At 37.6% G+C, this 19,235-nt stretch overlaps 1 protein-coding gene across 2 annotated transcripts in view; it reads right to left on the reverse strand.

Moving 5' to 3' along the window:
• Nucleotides 1-517: 517 nt before the first annotated feature.
• The window catches only part of GPR63 (G protein-coupled receptor 63), a 44,159-nt gene continuing 25,441 nt past the window's right edge, over nt 518-19,235 (reverse strand). The window contains exons 1-2 of one of the 2 annotated variants that reach the window (XM_069488284.1): nt 10,134-10,186; nt 518-2,129 (exon numbers count right to left, since the gene is read on the reverse strand). In XM_069488284.1, coding sequence (XP_069344385.1) covers nt 720-1,979 — 1,260 coding nt within the window. In that variant the 5' untranslated portion in view covers nt 1,980-2,129; nt 10,134-10,186 and the 3' untranslated portion in view covers nt 518-719. Of the gene's footprint in view, nt 2,130-10,133; nt 10,187-19,235 lie in introns of those variants that run through there. The other variant, XM_069488283.1, reaches the window with a different exon arrangement.

Consider the following 19,235-nt stretch of genomic DNA (forward strand, 5'->3'; position numbering starts at 1 on the left):
CATTTTGCCCTATTGCTCTGAAGAGTTGGTATTGTGCTTAGAAAAATTTCTACATTTTTATGACCTCTCCTTTAAAACTGTACGCACAGATACATTTTTTAAAAAACTATCTTCCCAGAAATGATAATGCACATGTTTCCTAAAGCACATGTTCATGTATAAAAACAATTCTGAAAAATATGACTGAATTAATTTGTACATTGTTTCTTAAAGTGCACCAAAGTAAATAGTAATGACCTTTAAAATGTCACTAACCCCCTTGGGTTATTTTTTCTCAAAAAAACTAAATATTTATCGTCTGAGATGTATGGGTTTTTGGCTCTAATGTGATGGCAAAAAGCAGCAGTGTCTTCCAGAAAAAAAAAAAAAAAAGAATTGATAAAATCAACTAAGCATATCTTAGCAGCATACAGAACACCTACAATTCAATGTAACTGCAGGCTCAATTAAGCATAATTTTGATTCCTACTAAAAAAAACAAAATCAATTAAAAAAAATCTCTCCACTTTTCTTGAACCCTGGAGGTAAAATTTGTGATCACTTTCCTATTGTGTATGCTTGGTAACAAAACCATAACTAATTACCATTCTTTCTTTACACTGCAGACACATACACAAACCCTATAAAAAACAGTAAGTGTAAGTGGAGAAGCTATGTGAAAGAAAATTCAAAGTCAATCAACAATAACCATCACCCAAAATGTCAGATAGCTCCAATATTCACACCACCGTCCGATGTTCCCCACACACGTAGACGGCACTGGGGCGTATCCGTCGCTTTGTGTGGCCAGGGAGCTGCGGCAAAAACTTGAAGGACTTAGGCATCATGTCCAGGCAAGCGTCATGGAATTTCTTAATTCTCCAGTAGTAGATCAGTGGGTTCAATGCAGACTTGAGGTAGCAGAGCCAGAGTAGCCAGGTGCTAATCTCAAAAAAGTTGTGCTTATAGTAAAAGTGCTTACTGAACGTTGCCACAAGGCTGTAAGTGGTGAACGGGGCCCAGCAGACAATGAAGACAGCAAAGAGAATCAAAATGGTGGTGAAGGCACGTGTTTTAAAGCCCATGTCAATGCTCACCTGGAAGGGTCTCTGCAGACTCATGAGACCCAGTTTGCTGGCCTGGGTTAGGCATATACCTTCAGGGTAGCTATGGATCCTCAAGGCATTGTGCCGAAGGGTGTTGAGTATGCCCATAAACGAATACAGTATTACCAGGAAGGGTATGAAGAAAGAAATGAGAGAAATCAAAATCACATAAGCCTGGTAGCCTGGATTGGTTGTGTACCCAAACACACACTGGGGGGCTCTGGAAGGTATCTGCAGGTCAGGGTTTCCTACAGCCAAAGGGAAAGCTACACAAAAGGAAGTTGCCCAAGAAACTGCAATCAGAACCTTAGCCCTATATGGATTTAGCTTATCCTGCCTCTGAACTATAATAAGAAACCTATCGATGCTAATGATGAGCAGGATGGCCACTCCCTCTATCACAAACAACCAGAAAAACATAGCAGATACTCTACAGAAGAATTTCCCAAAAATCCATCTGGTAGTAAGAATAGTTACCAGGGCAAAGGGCATGTTCAGCACTGCAAGCAGCATGTCTGCAAAAGCCAGGCTGGCAAGGAGGATGTTAATTGCGGATCGCATGGCAGCTTTTTGGTAAACCATGAGGCAAACTACCAAGTTCCCAAGAAAAGACACAAACAGAATAAATATCATTATAGCAGAAAGGATGATCTGGAGGGGGAGGTTTAGGCTCTCAAAAACTGCTGGTGTTGGGGTCATAGCTGTGCTATTCGCTGTCAAGGGACTCAAACCAGTGGGAGCCATGGTTTCAAAACTATATCGAAGCAGCGGACTGATGTCGGGATGCTGGAATGGTGGAGGGACAGTAATATTCATGTAGGTGTTTTCAAAGACTACAAACGTCGTGTTGGATGCCCCAGTATGGGACGCAGTCAACAATGCTGAGAAGACCATGGTTTCGGCAGGATGGAAGATGCAGGCAGAGATGCAGGTGTTCTTCTTCAAGCTTTTCAACACAGAGCAGTATCAGGTTCCGTTGATGGGCCTGGAAACACATTCTGGAAAATGGACAATGAGTTCCATCTTCCACAGGAGTCTTTTTGCCTGAAAACAAAATCAAACACAGAAAGGAAATGAGAAATGAGATTTATAAATAATAACATTTGACTTCTTCCCTTTCATCATGGAGAATCAGTTTGCTCTTTTTAACCCTCTCTACTGTACTTGTCTCTCTCTACACTCCCGTCTTTCTCGTCCAGGACTGTCTTTAAGAATAAGGAAAATACTGATCTATTCATTCAAAATACCAATTTTACTACTTACTCTAACTTTTATAGTTTAATTTCTTTGCCCCTACTAGATTTTATTCATCCTCATGTATTTATTTTTCAATGCAACACATACCTGGATAAGATGCCGCACTAAGGCAGTGGCTCTCAAACTTAACCACAAAGGGGCCAATGGAGAGGGAGCAGTACTAGTTGGAAGGCTTTACACCATAATCACCATCAGCCTCTTTAGAACTACTCTGAATATATACATAGTTCAGAATAAAGCCTGCACTGCTACATAAATCAGTCTCAATGCATGTCTACCTCAAGAGAAAAATTAAATAGACAAATGTGTACCTTAAGCCTAATGTAACAGATAAAATTGTGTCTCACCAAGTAAACAAATGTATTTCCATCCAGCAGTAGTACATACTTTAAAATATTTAGTTTCTTTGACCATGTTGAGGAACAAAAACAAAAATGGAATGGAGCCAAAGCAAAATCATAATTTAAAACATGCTTTTTAAGTTGTTATATTTACAAATATAGTCATAATATCTTTTCTGTGATCAAAACCTCCCATTACTATAAAAAATTCTAACTCAATTCATTCAATTATTTACTCATCAAATGTTTAACAACCTACTATGTGCCAGGCACTAAAGAGAAAAAGATGAGCAAATGGTTCCTCGATTTCTGGTTAAAAATGGCAGACTGACCATTGACACTGTATCTTTGAAATCACACTGAAATGACGATAAAGGGATTTTTCTTTTAACAAAATGTGTAAATCCAAAAGGACAAGAAGTATTAATGAAAGGCAGACATATCAGTAGATAAGGAATTTTTTCTTTAATGTTTTAAGGCCAAAAGCAGCTGGTGTTGTGTTAACTGACTTAAAGAAAGCAGAACAGAGAACAATTTAACCAGGGAAATATGCTTTAAAGAAACTGAAACACCCTAGAGACCCTCAAAGAAGCTCTGGATACCAGTAACCACAGAAAGTGTGGGAGGAGCTCAAAACTGGAAAACTGACTGAAAATCAGAGCCACCGGAACCCCACTCCGCACCTAGTTCTCCTCTCCAGTGAACAATCACATGAAAGCATACATCCCCATTCCAGTAGCCCAAGTCTATGGCACAATTGAACCTGACAAGCACCAAACTCAAAAATATCAGGGCAGGGCTGAAAACAAGGGGACTGAGTAAGTGCACATTCAGTTCGAGAACCTAGTTCCTTTTTCCAACCTGTTCTCAGGCTGCCAGAAGCTGGGCATATACTGCCCATGCAGGGCTCGTCTTTTTCAGTAACTAAACAGCCCCAAAGGAGAAAAACACTAGATACGAACATTTGATGGCAGCCCAAGAAAAATGCCAGCTTGGTGCTCAGTCACCCTGTATACTGAAGCCCACCCACTGCCAAGTCCAGCCCATGAACACAGAGCTTCTAACCAACTTTTCAGTGCCTATTAAATATAAATGGTCAATTTCCCTAAGATATAAAGAGTCTACAAAGGGATTAAACAAAAGCAATTTTGTAGTTAAACATTAAGAAAAAGAACTTGAATTTAAAATATCAGGAAACTACTTAAAAGCATGCATAGACTTAATAATGCCTTTGCCCCTGTATCGGTACAGTGCTCTTCATTCATTGTACTCGTGACTCACTGGAATGTAAATATTTCTTGACCTTTGTCCTTTTCTTATTGAGAAGTATAACAACCAAAGCAGTGCTTTTTTTTTTTTTTTAATTTCAGCATATTATGGGGGTACAAATGTTTAGGTTACTTATATTGCCTTTGCCCCACCCGAGTCAGAGCTTCAAGCATGTCCATCCCCCAGACACTGCACACTGCACCCATTAGGTGTGAATATACCCATTCCCTCATCTCCCCTCCCACCTGCCTAACACCCAATGAATGTTACTACTATATGTGCACTTAACTGTTGGTCAGTTAAGTCGGTTAATACCAATTTGATGGTGAGCATATGTGGTGCTTATTTTTCCATTCTTGGGATACTTCACTTAGTAGAATGGGCTCCAGCTCTATCCAGGATAATACAAGAGGTGCTAGATCACCACTGTTTTTTGTGCCTGAGTAGAACTCCATGCTATACATAACCACGTTTTGTGCTTTTGAATGCTCACAGTAACTAGGTTAAAAGAGTCTTTCCTCTCAGGACTTCTCCTCAAATACCATTGTGACCTGAAGTTTCTTTGAATTTTATATAAGATTAAATAAAAATTGTATACTTAAAATTTGTATTTCCGAAGGAATGAGACAGTAGCAGCAGAAGAGCAAACAATTAGCTCAGGTTGGTATTAATAATAATTACACAACAGTCCTAACATTAAATCTAATCTAGACTAGTCTTTATCTGCCATTGTTGGAAATGCTTACCACATTTTCCAACTAAGAAAAACTTAAATTATATGTTATATGTAAATGTGTACATCAATGATATATTCACACATACACACTCACCCCAGAACTCATGCCACAGTTATTCTACCAGTTTTGAAAGGCAGAGTTAGAACAGACAAACTCAGCATATTCTCTTGCTGGTTCCCCATCTGCAGAGCAAGGGCTATAATGGTAGGAAAGGTCAAGTGCAAACCCTAGAACTACCTCTAACCATGAGAATAGTAAACCAAAAGCAACACTTCATTCCTGCAGAGACTGCGGAGATTAGGGTTAACATCAAGAACTTGGAGGATGAAGGTGATCATTCCTACCACATTCTCATTCAAGTTGCCTATTTGGCCTTGTAGAAAACAGATGGATTTTGGAGAGTGCAGGTGCTGTATCAGATGTGGTTTAATTGCTGAGGCAAATCAACATATTCCCTGGCATCTGGTATACAACTATTGATCTGTCCAATTCTATTTTTCTCTATATGTGCTACCTAAAGCAGTTTGCCTCTAGATGGCACCCTACTGTCCTACTTCAGGGCTCTATCAACCCTCCAACACACTGTCAGAATCCAATCCACAGGAAACTTGGTTGTCCTTCCATTCCAGAGAATGTCATGCTGTCCATTACATGCTGGCTGAAGAGTAAGTAATAACTATCTTTATACACCTTTGTAAGGCACATGTGTGCCAGAGGGTGGGGAAAGATTCCTACAAAAATTCACAGGCTGCCATCTTTGTAAATTTTCTAGGGGTCTAGCAGTATGTCAAGATATCCCTTCTACAGTGATAACTGGTTCCTCTTACCACTAAAGAAGAGATGTAGAACATAGTAGGCTTTTTTTCGATTTTGGAGGGAATATACATCTCATTTTGGTGTGGTATTCTGACCCATTTACCAAGTAGCTTGAAAAGCTGCCAGGTTTGAGTAAAAAGTAATAATAAGGGAAGGCTCAGCAACAGTTCCAGGCTGCTATGAAAGCTGCTCTGCCACTTGGGCTGTATGTGCCAAAAGATCTACTGGTGTTCTAAGTGTGGCGGACAGGGATGCTATATGGCACCTGGAAGGCCCCTTAAAGGTGAATCATAGCACAGACCTTTAGGATTTTGGAACAAAGTTATACAGCATGAGTGTTCCACATAAACTCGGTACTGTCTGACCTTCTGAAGCTATAGAGTTGGGGTGTGTATACAGCATTTACACTTTAAGCAGAAGTGGTACGCATGAAATCAGGCCTGGCAAGTCCTCAGGGCAAAGTTAGGCAACACGAACAAGCAGCACAGATTCCCATAGCTCCTACTCTTGCTATAATGATTCTTTAAACTTTACCTATGGTCTCACTGAGAGGAGTTTCTTGTGACCAGTTAACCAAAGAAGAAAAAAATTAGGCCTGATTTATAGATGGTTCCACACGGTATGTTGGTGCCACCCAAGCGTGAAGACTTGTAGCACATCAGCCCCATTCAGGAGCCTGAAGGACAAGGGAAAACCTTCCGGTGAGCAAAACTTTGAACAGCATATCTGGTCATTGCAAAGAACATATGCCAGAGGTATAGAACTACATTCATTCATGGACAGTGCCTCATGGTTTCACTGGCTGATCATGCAAATGCTCACCAAATAGCAACCTCAGAGAGAAGGAGCTTGATAATCAGGTAGACGAGATGAGCCACTCTATGGAGATCAATCAACTTTTTTCTCCATTCCTTCCTTTCCTTAAAGGGCTTATGAACAAATGGCCATGGAAGAAGGGATGGAGGCTGTACACGGGCTCAGCAACATGGACTTCCACCCATCCAAACCAATCTGTCTATAGCCACTGAGCACTCAACCTGGCAACACAGAGACCAAACCCCAACTTATTGAATACATTAATAGCATCATCTCCTGGGGACACCAGCCAGCTGCCTGGTGACAGGTTGATTACATGTATGACTTCCATGATTGAAGACTTTGTTCTGATTGGCATACACCCATATCCTGGACAATTTTATCAAATTAAACTGTTAAGTATAAAATCAGTATGCCTTGTATCCTATGACTCCCTTCTTTCACACAATATCCTACATATATCAAAGAAAAATAATCAGAAAGCCAATAATCACATGCAATATAGTTACACATATGGAATAAAAATAGTGGGAACTCAAAACACTTAGAATTTTGTTGTGTAGGTACCCAGAATCATAAAGGTACAGATGTAGCAAGATAGTAAGTACTCATAGGGGCAATGTGTATTCTTAAAGAGAATAACCTCTTTTCTCCTGAGTTTTGTTAGGGAGTATAATATCAAAGAACTGTCTTAAGTTCTTTGAATATATGGTAGCTTTTTAAAATTTCACAGCAACTCTATGAGATTATTAGTTATAATCCCCATTTTAAGGATGATGAAACTCATGCACAGAAAGGTCAAATAACTTACCCAAGGCCACACAACTAATATGGGTAAAGCTGAGATTTAAACCCAGGAAGTCTGCTCTTAGCCACTATACTATGTTGTAAAATTGAGAATAATGTACAGAAATGTCACTAGTATGAGAAAAACATAACACCTAGTTTGTTTTCTTTTACATATCACACATATTTTCAAAAACATATTACTACATTTAAAAAGCAACTATAAGAAATATAGGAATGACTAGGAAATAAATCAGGATTATGTTTATATTTTTATGAGGATACTCATGGAAATGTAGGGCTCTATGCCTTGATTACAAAAGTCTAGGTCTGCCAAGAAATACATGACATACGGAATCCAAACATGCATGGAAAATTCAAATACTTTTTTTTCCTCAAAAATGAGATTCAGTAAAAAGGAATCTTAACAGTGCTGAATTTGTTCAGTGTTTCCCAGTATAGATGGTACCAATATCTGGTTAAATAGAAAAAAAAAAAAATACAATAAAGCTCCAAAGTAATGAGATTAATTTTCACATATGGTCTCTAAAATCAGAATGACCACCTTGTAATCACAACCTCACGTAAAACAAACATACTGAGAAAGTGAAAATTCTAAAATCCTAATAGAAGTGAGTACTTAGTAAGTCAAATGAAAGACTTCTTCATGCCAATTCTTTCAGTGCCCCAAAGGATTTCCTGAGGCTGCAGTAATATAAATGCTAGCTGTTTTTCAGAAGAGTTCACAGGCTGAAGTGCTGAAGGGTTTCCATCAAACTTTGCAAAGCAGCCTTCCTCAAAACTGGAATTGCAGAGAAAAGGTGCAAAAAGTGGGACACCTGCATTGAACTCCAGTCAACTACACAGGGTCAGCTTCTTTATCTCTTCCTGCCACCTCGAGTTCTTCAAGACAGTTTTCTTCTCTTTCCTTTCCACTCCTTTTTTTCTCTTTTTCTCTTCTTCTGTTTTCTTTTTGCTGAATCTCTCCCTAAAAATTTTCAAAACGAACCTCCATGTCCAGTCTCAGATAAGGGAACATCCTTGGATCCAACATGCATGCTGGAGTATACTGGCTTTGCCAGCCCATTAGGATCGTTGTCTCTCCTACGACTTCCATCTCTTTCCCCTCCCTCTAGGAGAATCCTGCTATCCTTGCCTCACCAGCTTAGAGCCCCAAGTGGCCCAATATTCAGAGTGCATGCTAACTACCTCTGTGTCTCAGATTGCAAATCCTACACAAAAGACAGAAGCACCACACTATAGCCTATAGACTTAGAAAGAAACTCATTATAAAAAACTCTGCCTTGATGTTAAAACTCATTAGCCTGCTAATATGTATTCACATTATGTGTATGTATAATCAAAAATCCTTTCATGGCTCAATAAATATTTTCTTCTCTTTATATGCAGTTTGATTTGAATCATTTTCTGTATTTTTCTCTTCCTTTCAAATCCATAGTAACCTACATAAAACCTAGAAACTTCCACAAATGCTAAGAAAATGTCATCTAAGCATGGCCCGCCTGAAGACTTTCCTGACTTCATCTCACTATAAAGATGTCAAAAGCAGAGAAAACATATATGGGCAATAGTCTTGACCCTTCCATTTATTAAAAGAGATATTTAGGCAAGTCAATGAACTTTCCTGACTCTTGCATCTCAAAAGTGCAGACATAAAACCCCACTATAGGGTAGTTATGAGAATTAAATAAGATAGGTGAAAGTGAATTATATAATAAACTACAAAGCGCTATCAAAATGCAACGTATTATAATCATAATGTTCTACAGACTTTCAACTATTTTATGCAGTCAATATCTTTATTATATACTATTGGTAGGAGTGTAAACTAGTATAATATTTTGGAGGGTAAGCAGGCAGTGTTTTTCAATATTAAAAATAAACAATTTAAAAATAGTCTAGAATTCTACATTATAAAAATAATAGGATAAACATGCAAATAAGGATGTGCATTGCAGCATTATTTCATAGTGAAAAACTAACCCCCTTCTAAATGCTCAATAAGATAACAGTTAAATGAGCACACATACTAGGAACACCATGCAGCTATCACAAACAGCTTAATCTAGAGTAGTGACATCAGAGAGTGTTCATCATACACTGAATGAAAAAAATTAACTTGCAAAATGACATACAACACAGTCCCATTGTTGTTTATATATGTAGATGTGCATGTATATATACATGTGTGTATGTATACATGTATATATGTATGTATGTATATACATATTGACAAACAGAATAATATACACCAAACTGACAAAAAAGATTTCTTTTCTGATATGAAATTAAGGGAGTGAAATATATTCTCCTTATTCACTTCTGGTTTTGTAGAATTTTTTTCACATTGAACAAATACTGGTCTTTTATTATTGTCACACTTCTGTTTCCTGTATAAAAGTCCTTGAGGGATGTGGGCTGAAATCTATCTTCTTTGTAACCTAACAGCCCTAACACAAAGCTGTGCATCCTAGTGATGCTTAAAATGCAATGACTATGTATATCACCCTTTGACCATAGAGGAAAGGGTAAGAGGCAAACCATAGTCTGTAGATCCTCTCTACAACTGGGCCCAGCAAAGGACCTAGGCTGAAGCTTCTCAGGGTTCCCAGCAAAGACCTCCCACCATCCAAAGTGCTGTGCTCACTGCATAAAGGTTGGCCTTGATTCCACTGATCTCAGTCTGCTTAGAAAGAATCGAGTGGCACCACTTTGAAAAAACTGCTGCCTAGAATTCTTCTGTCCCTTAACAAGCGAAGTAAACGCATAATTGGCTGTTGGTAAAGCCCAGGAAAGGACTAAGGGAATAACCCAAGTGTTCCAGCAAATTCATTGCTGACATAGCATAACAAAACAGGCAGAAATTTGAAGCATTAGCATTGGCCTTACTCAGAATTTACAGTGTTGGCCTTAATCAGACTGTCTGCTTTTGTCTTGAAAAAAGTGAAGTTTAAAAGAAAGAAGAAAGCTTGAGAGAAAAAGAGAAAGGAGAATTCTTGGCTTACTGCGCATCTCTCTCCCATTCCAGGCCAGAGGATACACTTGAGGAAAAAAGGTGTCACATCATTGTCATTTGCTACACTCTTACCCAAGAAGAATTTCACTTGGTCCTCTCTGCACTCCTGTATTTCCTTTCATCTGGGAAAGAAATAAAATTGAAAACTAAGAGAGAAGATGTATCATATTAATACATAAATTTATATTCCTTGCCTGCATTAGGCCCGTGCTACACAGCTAGAAATTCAAATTTAAAAAGGGTATTGGTAGACAAAGGACACATCAGGATGGAAGCAAATATACTCTGAGCACACTCCTAAGTTCTTTTATGAAGAAGGAAGAACCAGAAATAAAGAACCAGCCATTTCACCTCAGAAGCAACCCAAATTTCAACTTTATCTCATTAAAAACAAAAAAGGCAATCACTTTCATTGGGTAACCTGCTTTACTATGAAACAGAATAGTCCACAATAAATTTGTATCACTATAACGACGTCTACCTTTTCTTAGTTGAATTCTGTTATTCTTTGGTTTATCCATAAATAGAGTAAAACAAAGTTTTGAGCAAACTAACCAAAAAAGAATATACAATAATCATCTGGAGTGTTATGGGGTAGGGGAGGGCTTACTTAAAGTTATTTTTATATAGAACACATAACCATTGCATCAAAATTTCATTTATTTCCAAGGTATATCTAACTTAAAACCTATGCACAATAAAGATAAAGGGAAAAATGCTGTGTGCACATTTTAAATATGAACCACAAGCAGTGTTCTATTTATAACACTGTTCCATTCCTAATATATTTCTAATACCAACCAGAATATTCACCACAAAAAAGAGAACTCTTCTCACCAATGTTCAAGAGAACATTTAGTTCTTCCACAAATATTTTTAAAATTATTATGCACAAGGATTTATTTGCATTCCTATTACTTTTCCCTGTAAATACTAAGAAGAAATTAAACTAAATGTCAGCAAGCACTCTGTTCACAGAATAACCCAAGTGACTTCTGATGACAATTAAAAGCGAAATTCAAGTGGCAACAAAGGTCAGCATTTAACAGAAAAGTAAATTAATTATAACTGAAGACTAGGAAAATGTATTTTTTAAGTGGCCCACAGAAGATTAACCTTCTGGAACCTTTCTAGAAATACAAAAAGCAAAAGAAATGATGAGTCCCATGAGTGACAAGTTTTGTTCATATTCCCTTTATCACCTAGTTCTATTTCTTTTTTAAAAATTTTATTTTATTGATATATAATATTTTACATATGTGAGTATTTGTTACATGTTAGAATGTATAATGACCAAGTTAGAGTATTTGGGGTATCCATCATATCTTGAATATTTATGATTTCTAAGTGTTAGGAACATTTCAAGTCTTCTAGCTACTTTGAAATATATAATACATTGTTGCTAACTATAATCACCCTACTGTACTATTGAATATTAGAACTTACTTCTAGCTAACTGTATGTTGGTACCCATTAACCAACCTCTCCTCATTCCCCTCCCACATCCTTCCCGGCCTCTGGTATATATCATTATATTCTCTACCTCCATGAGATCAACTTTTTTAGCTCACACGTATGAGTGTGAACATGTGGCATCTGTCTTTCTGTGCCTGGCTAATTTTACTTAATAATGACTTCCAGTTCCATCCATGTTGCTGCCAATGACATGATTTCATACTTTTTTATGGCCAAATAGTATTCCATTGTGTACATACACCATGTTTTCTTTATCCATTTTCCACTGATGAACATTTAGGGTGATTCCATATCTTTGCTTTTGTGAATAGTGCTGTGATAAACAAACAAGTGCAAGTGTCCCTTTGATGTGCTGCCTCCTTTCTTTTGAGTGTACACCCAGTAGTGGGATAGCTGGGTCAATTTTTAGTTCTATTTTTAGTTCTTTGAGAAATCTCCATACTGTCTTCCACAAAGATTGTACTAGTTTACATTCCTACCAACAGTATAAGATCGCCTTTTCTACATCCTTGCCAACATCTATTATTATTCTTTTTAATAACAGCCATTCTAACTGAGGTAAGATGATATCTCATTGTGGTTTTGATTTGCATTTCCCTGATGATTAATGATGTTGAACATTTTTTTCATATACCTGTTGGCCATTTGTATGTCTTCTTTTGAGAAATGACTCAGTGGTCCTTCAGGAGTATGTTGTTTAGCTTTCATGTATTTGTACGTTTCCCAAAGTTCCTCTTGTTATTGATGTCTAGTTTTATTCCATTATAATCTGAGAAGATACTTGATATGATTTCAATCTTTTAAAATTTGTTGAAATTCTTTTTGTGGCCTAACATCTGATCTATCCTGGAGAATTTTCATGTACTGATAAGATGAATGTGCATTCTGTAACTGTTGGATGACATGTTCTGTAAATGTTTGTTAGGTACATCTGGTCTAATGTGCAGTTTAAATCCAAAGTTTCTTTGTTTATTTTTGTCTAGGTGATCTGTCTAATGCTGAGAGTGGGGTATTGAAGTCCACAATTACTATTGTGTTAAAGTCTATCTCTCCCTTTAAATCTAATATTTGCTTTACATATCTGGGTGTTCTGGTGTTGGGTGGATACATCCTCTTGCTGAATTGATCCCTTTATCGTTACATAATGACCTTCTTTGTCTCTTTTTACTGTTTTTGACTTAAAGCCTGTTTTGTCTGATATAAGTATGGCTATTCCTGCTCACTTTAGGTTTCCATTTGCATAACATCTTTAACCATTCCTTTACTTTCAGTCGACGTGTGTCTTTATAGGTGAGATTAGTTTGTGGGCATGATATAGTTGGTCATGTTTTTTTATCCATTCAGTCAGTCTATATCTTTTAAGTGAAAAGTTTAATCTGTTTACATTCAAGGTCATTATTGACATGTGAGGATTTATTCCTTTCATTTTATTAAATGATTTCTGGTTGATTTACACAGCCTTTGTTCATTTGTTTCTTTCTAGTTGTTTATCATTGTGGTTTGGTGGTTTTCTGTAGTGATAACATTTGAGTCTCTTCTCTTCCTTGTTTGTGTGTTTGCTCTAATTGTTTTTCATATTTTCATGTGTTTTCATGATGTTAAATAACATTCCAAGTGTAGGACTCCCTTTAGCATTTCTTGTAGGGCCAGTCTAGTGGTGATGAATTCTCTCAGCTTACACTATTGGCTCTCCTAGGTCTCAGGCCATTGGACTCAGACTGAGTTACACCACTGGGTTCCTTGGTTTTCCAGAAGAAAACATATCTTGGGGGGCCGGGCGCGGTGGCTCACGCCTGTAATCCTAGCACTCTGGGAGGCCGAGGTGGGCGGATCGTTTGAGCTCAGGAGTTCGAGACCAGCCTGAGCAAGAGCGAGACCCCATCTCTACTAAAAATAGAAAGAAATTATATGGACAGCTAAAAATATATATAGAAAAAATTAGCCGGGCATGGTGGTGCATGCCTGTAGTCCCAGCTACTCGGGAGGCTGAGACAGGAGGATCGCTTGAGCTCAGGAGTTTGAGGTTGCTGTGAGCTAGGCTAACACCACGGCACTCACTCTAGCCTGGGCAACAGAGTGAGACTCTGTCTCAAAAAAAAAAAAAAAAAAAGAAAAAAAAAGAAAACATATCTTGGGAATTTTAGGCCTCCATAACAGAGTAAGCCAATTCCCATGATAAATCCCCTCTTATGTATCTGTAGATAGATAGATATTCCCATGATTCTGTTTCTCTAGAGAACCCTGACTAACACACTACCCTTCCACCAGAGTTCCCATGCTCAGGGACTGGATCATCACCCATTTGCTTATAGAAGCCAGAAACCTAAGAGTCATCCTAGCATCTTTCCCCTTCAGCGATAATTCATTCCACCTGTCAAGGACTGTCCATTTTAACTCCTAAATATTGTTCAAGCCACTTCTCTCCAACCCCTCTCCATCATCTTGGTCCAAACTACCAACAATTCTCATGAGGGCAGGAATTTTTACTTTATTCCCAACACCTATGACTGTACCTGTGCCACACAGTCAGTGTTCAATAAACTTTTGCTAAATGAATAAACAGCTTCCTGTGAACTATCCACCCAACTCCATTCTCCTTTTACCTTGTAATTCTTACTCTTCCATTACTATTATTATATTTATTATTACTACTTCTCTGGCTTCTGACCAGGCCAATCCCCACCCCAATTCTAGTCTACCATGTCAATATGTACTTTTCTGTGACAATATTAAGTGAGCAGTCATTTTAGAGTTATCCATGTCATTCCTTGATTCATGCCCATGCCTTCCCCATCCTTGCTGGGGAGCAAACTCCAGGAAGGCAGAGATATGATATTTTTGTCCAGTACTGTATCCTTAAACCCAAGTGAGAGCCTGGCATATAGTATACAACAAAAAGCTACTGAGTCATTAACTTAAAAAAAAAAAAATCTTATCATCATATTCATAATCCAAGGTCTCCTTCTTTTATTCCCTATCTTGAAACCCTTAAAAGAGTCTGTTCTACAACATTGCCTTTAGAAATGCTAAGTTTATGATTAGGTATTTGTTTTCAATAGTTCTTTATTGAAACATTCGGTGTATCCTGTCTGTAAGAAGCAAGCTACAGAGATTAGCATAGTAATAACCAGGGAATAAAAGAAATCAAGTACTTAGTGTAGTGGGATCTGACCAGCAGGGCAATTTTCTGTCCTCTAAGTAATGAGTCAGAAAGTAAACAGAGGAACACAATTATAATAAACCCCAAATTGGTAAGAATTCAAGGGCAGAGGGGGATAGAATGATGGTTATCCAAGAAATGTGTATCAGAATTTGTGAAGGATACATGTGTAGTTCGGGAAAGCTGCCCTCCTCTCTTCTCTCCCAGATTATAATATGCCCACCTGTTTTGGTTTTTTGTTTGTTTTTTTACTAGCATCCGTTCTCCCATCATTGGGTAAGGACAGGGTCCCTAGCCCATGTAGGTAGTCATGTGATTGCCAAGTACTCCATCTCTGTGCAGTGACAAGTCTGGTGATGGGCCCATGACAACCGTTGGTCCTTCTACCTAGAGCGGGTCACTCTCACTCGCTCTACACTTCCTTTAAGACATCATTCTCTCCAGGAATCCTTCTCAAGGCTACAGCTTGGATGAAGTACCCTCCCTCTGTATTCCAAGTGCACTCTATGAACACCTGTAAGTTAGCACTGTGGTACAGTGACATTATCTCCCCAGGGACAAAGTATCTGTTAGGAAGTTTTTATTAGGTCTTTACGAACTAAGACCAGGTAGTGAGGAAGAATGATTTTTTTTTTTAAAACCTCAGCAATCTGATTAAATACATTCTGTTAAATATAACTACCCATGTAGTAAAATACTCATCTCAGTGTGAATCACTTTAATGAAGTAACAGAACTGTCTCACATCTCAACCTAAATGACCAAAATTTAGTGACCTAATTAATTAATTCAATAAGACATGATTGAGCTACTCTAAGTGTTAATTATGAACCCTGTAAAAACATAGGGAAATGCTTATAATTTTAGGCCATAAAAATGGGATGGAATATTGCATGTATAGTATAACTCTTTTAAACATGCACACATACACATGGTTTCAAAGGAAATAATCACCCAAATGCTGAAAGTATTAATAGTATGCTACTGGTGGTTGGAATGTGGGCTTTTTCTTTTCTTTTTTTCCTATATTTTAAATGTACTTTTATTATTTTTGTGAGAAAATAAAATTAACTTGAATACCAAAGAATATTTTCAATGCATTTAAAAGAAAGCATACAACCATGCCTTGTTGAAATTCTAATATAGTAAAACCTCAGTCTATAACAATTACTCTTTATAGCTGACTAGCCCAGGTAACTGAGTTTAGTGCATGAACTTAACCACCTCTTTGATGAACATATTTCAACAACTACTATTCACTTTCCTAGCCTCTTTAAATTGTGGTGCAATGTCATTAAAGATGCAAATCAGATGTGAGGACACAGGGCTGAAGGACTCAGCTTCACCGCTGGTCTGCTACTACACATCTTGAGAGCTCCCAAATGACTGCAAAAAGACAGGTTCTGAATGGTTTGCTTTCCTCAGTGAGACACATGGTTTTCTTTGGGGGTTACTGAACTCTATGGGAAGCCCACACTGAAGCATATATAGGCTAAAGTAGAGAAGTGCAGGTGGCTGTTCTGCCCCAGTCTTCCCCATCCCAACTAAGATATTCCAATATCTGCTTCTGGTTGCTCCTCCAGCTTCAAATGTCTTTAGCCTCTGCCCTCACCAGTGCTTCTGTATCCTGCAGTGCAGGCTGCTGATGCTCTTGAAAGGACTTCAAGGTTCCGGCTGTATGTTCCTCTTTCGTTCTTCTTTTTCTTGTGTCTTCTATCTCCTATCATTTCACCCATGTTCTTTGATTTGAATGAAAGGAGCCTTTAATATGAAACCAGTTGCTATCTTTGTTCCTTGTCTTCATTCCTTGCAAAACTATATACAAAAATTAGGAAACCTGTGGTATTACCTAGGAACTTGCTACTCAAAGGGTGGCCCATGGCCCAGCAGCACCTGCACCGCCTGGGAGCTTGTTAGAAAGGTAAAATATTAGGCTCCAGATGTACTGAATCAGAATCAGCATTTTAACAAGATCCTGAGACGATTCCCATGCACATTAACAGAAGTATTGGTTTAGGAGGTCTCTCTGGCTAGGTTGTTTTCTGTTACCAAACCTCTATAACTCTACTTATGGACTTAATGCTGTTCTAACCTAAGGAAAAGTAAATAGACTATAACTTGCCTTCCCCCCACCACTAAACTGGAAAGCATGGTCATTACTGATAGTGAGTCTAGCAGTAGAGACAGAGCCATGAATATGTGTAGACTGACCACAACTGTGCTCTGGGAATAGTGTTTGTATACATCAAATATTCAGAAATTGGAGAAATTTAGGGGAAACACAGAGGAAAAAAATACGTACTCATTGATTTATTCATGGCCTCACTGGTGAGGTAAACACTGAAGAAATGCAAACAGCCTCTAATTCATGTATGAATTGATTCTTCATATCATCAAACAACTTATAAGTGGATATATTAAATTAATTTTTAAATCAATTATGAAACCTTTTAGCTCTAACTTAAATATATCCTCTGCAGGATTTAGAATAACATCTATACTTATATTAGAATCTCAACCAGATACCAAATCAAGTAATATGTCTTTTAAAAATTTTTAATTAAACTACATTTTGAGATAATTGTGGAGATCCCATTTATTCAGTTTCCTGCAAAACTATAAACAGTATCACAACCAGCATATTGACAATGATACAGTCAAGACACAGAACAGATCCATCACCACAAGGATCCCTTTTGCCCGTTTATAGCTACACATACCTCCTGTCCACTTTCCTACCCTTCTTGACCCCTGGCAACCGTTAATCTACTCTCCACATCTATAACTTTGTCATTTCAACAATGTTATATGAACGGAATCATACAGTATGTGATCTTTGGGACTGGCTTTTTTTCACTCAGTGTAATTCTCTGGATATTCATCCAAGTAGTTCTGTGTACCCCAATGGTTTGTTCCTATTTTTTGCTGAGTAGTATTTCATGAATCTACAACAATTTGTGTAACCATTCCCCCACTGAGGGACACCTGGGTTGTTTCTAGTTTTGTATATATTAAGCTTCTATGAACATTTGTGTACAAGTTTTTGTGTAGGTATAAATTTTAATTTCCCTGGGATAAATGCCCAAGAGTGCAGCTGCTGGGTCATATGGTAGCTGCATGTTTAATTTTATAAGAAAATGCCAAACTGTTTTCCAAAGTAGCTATACCATTTTACATGCCCACCAGCAATGGATGAGTGATTTAGTTTCTCCTCATCTTCACTAACATTTGGTGTTGTCACTGTTTTTTATTTTAGCCATTCTGGTAGGTGTGTCACAACATCTCATTGTGGTTTTACTTTGCATTTCCCTAGTGGCTAATCACATTGCACATCTATACATGGGCTTATTTACCATCTGCAGTGAAATATCTCTCTATATCTTTTGTCCATTTTCTAATTAGATTGTTTTATTTTTTATTATTGAGTTTTTGAGTTACTTGTATATCTACACACCATCTTTTGTTGAATATATGGTTTGCAAATATTTTCTCCTGGTCTATAGCTTGCCCTGTCATCCCCTTAACAGAGTCTTTTGTGAGACAAAAGCTTTTACCTTTGATGTGATCCAATTTATCAGTTTTTTCTTTTTATGAATGGTGCTTTTGGTATCAAGTTTAAGAAATCTTTGCCTAGCTCTAGATCCTAAAGATATTCTACCCTCTTTTTTAAGAGGTTTATAGTTTATACATTTTACATTCAAGTTCATGATCCATTTAGGTTAATTTTATATAACTCAAATGTGAGATTTAGGTAAAAGTTCATTTTTTGTCTATGTATGCCCAATTGCTCCAGTACCATTTGTTAACAAGGTTATCTTTCCTCCATTGATTGGTTTTGTACTTTTGTCAAAAATCAGTTGCGCATACTTTATGGATCTATTTCTGAGTCTCTGTTCTGTTCCATTCATCCATGTGTTTATTCTTCTACGAATACTACACTGTCTTGATTATTGTTGCTATATAGTGTTGGGTAAAGTGATTCCTCCCACTTCTTTTTCAGGATTGTTTTGGCTATTTTAGGGCCTGTGCCTTTCCACTTAGATTTTAGAATAAAATCTATGTGTGTCTGCAAAACCACAAGAATAGGGAAGTATTGATAAAAGGTTTTACATTCCTTTGGTTAGGGGAAGCATATATATATATACACACACATATACATATAATGTGTGTGTGTGTGTGTGTATATATACATATATATATATATATATATATATATTTTTCTTTTCCTTTGGGCTGCACCCAGGCTGAAGGCCTCTGGTGCAGCACCATGTCTGGGATATAAGAAGACACAGGGAACTCACGGCTGTGTTGTTCCCAAAGTCCCTGGGCAGCCTGCTTTCTTTCTACTTTCTAGGGATGTCTTCTGCTTATTTGTGGTATAATGTCCAAAGGGAGGGACATGGGAAGAACAGGATTATTTCTCTCAATGGAAGCATAAGTTCTGATGTGCATTTTT

This window comes from Eulemur rufifrons, chromosome 15 (genome assembly GCF_041146395.1).
Source record: "Eulemur rufifrons isolate Redbay chromosome 15, OSU_ERuf_1, whole genome shotgun sequence".
In the NCBI taxonomy this organism is placed as follows: Eukaryota; Metazoa; Chordata; class Mammalia; order Primates; family Lemuridae; genus Eulemur; species Eulemur rufifrons.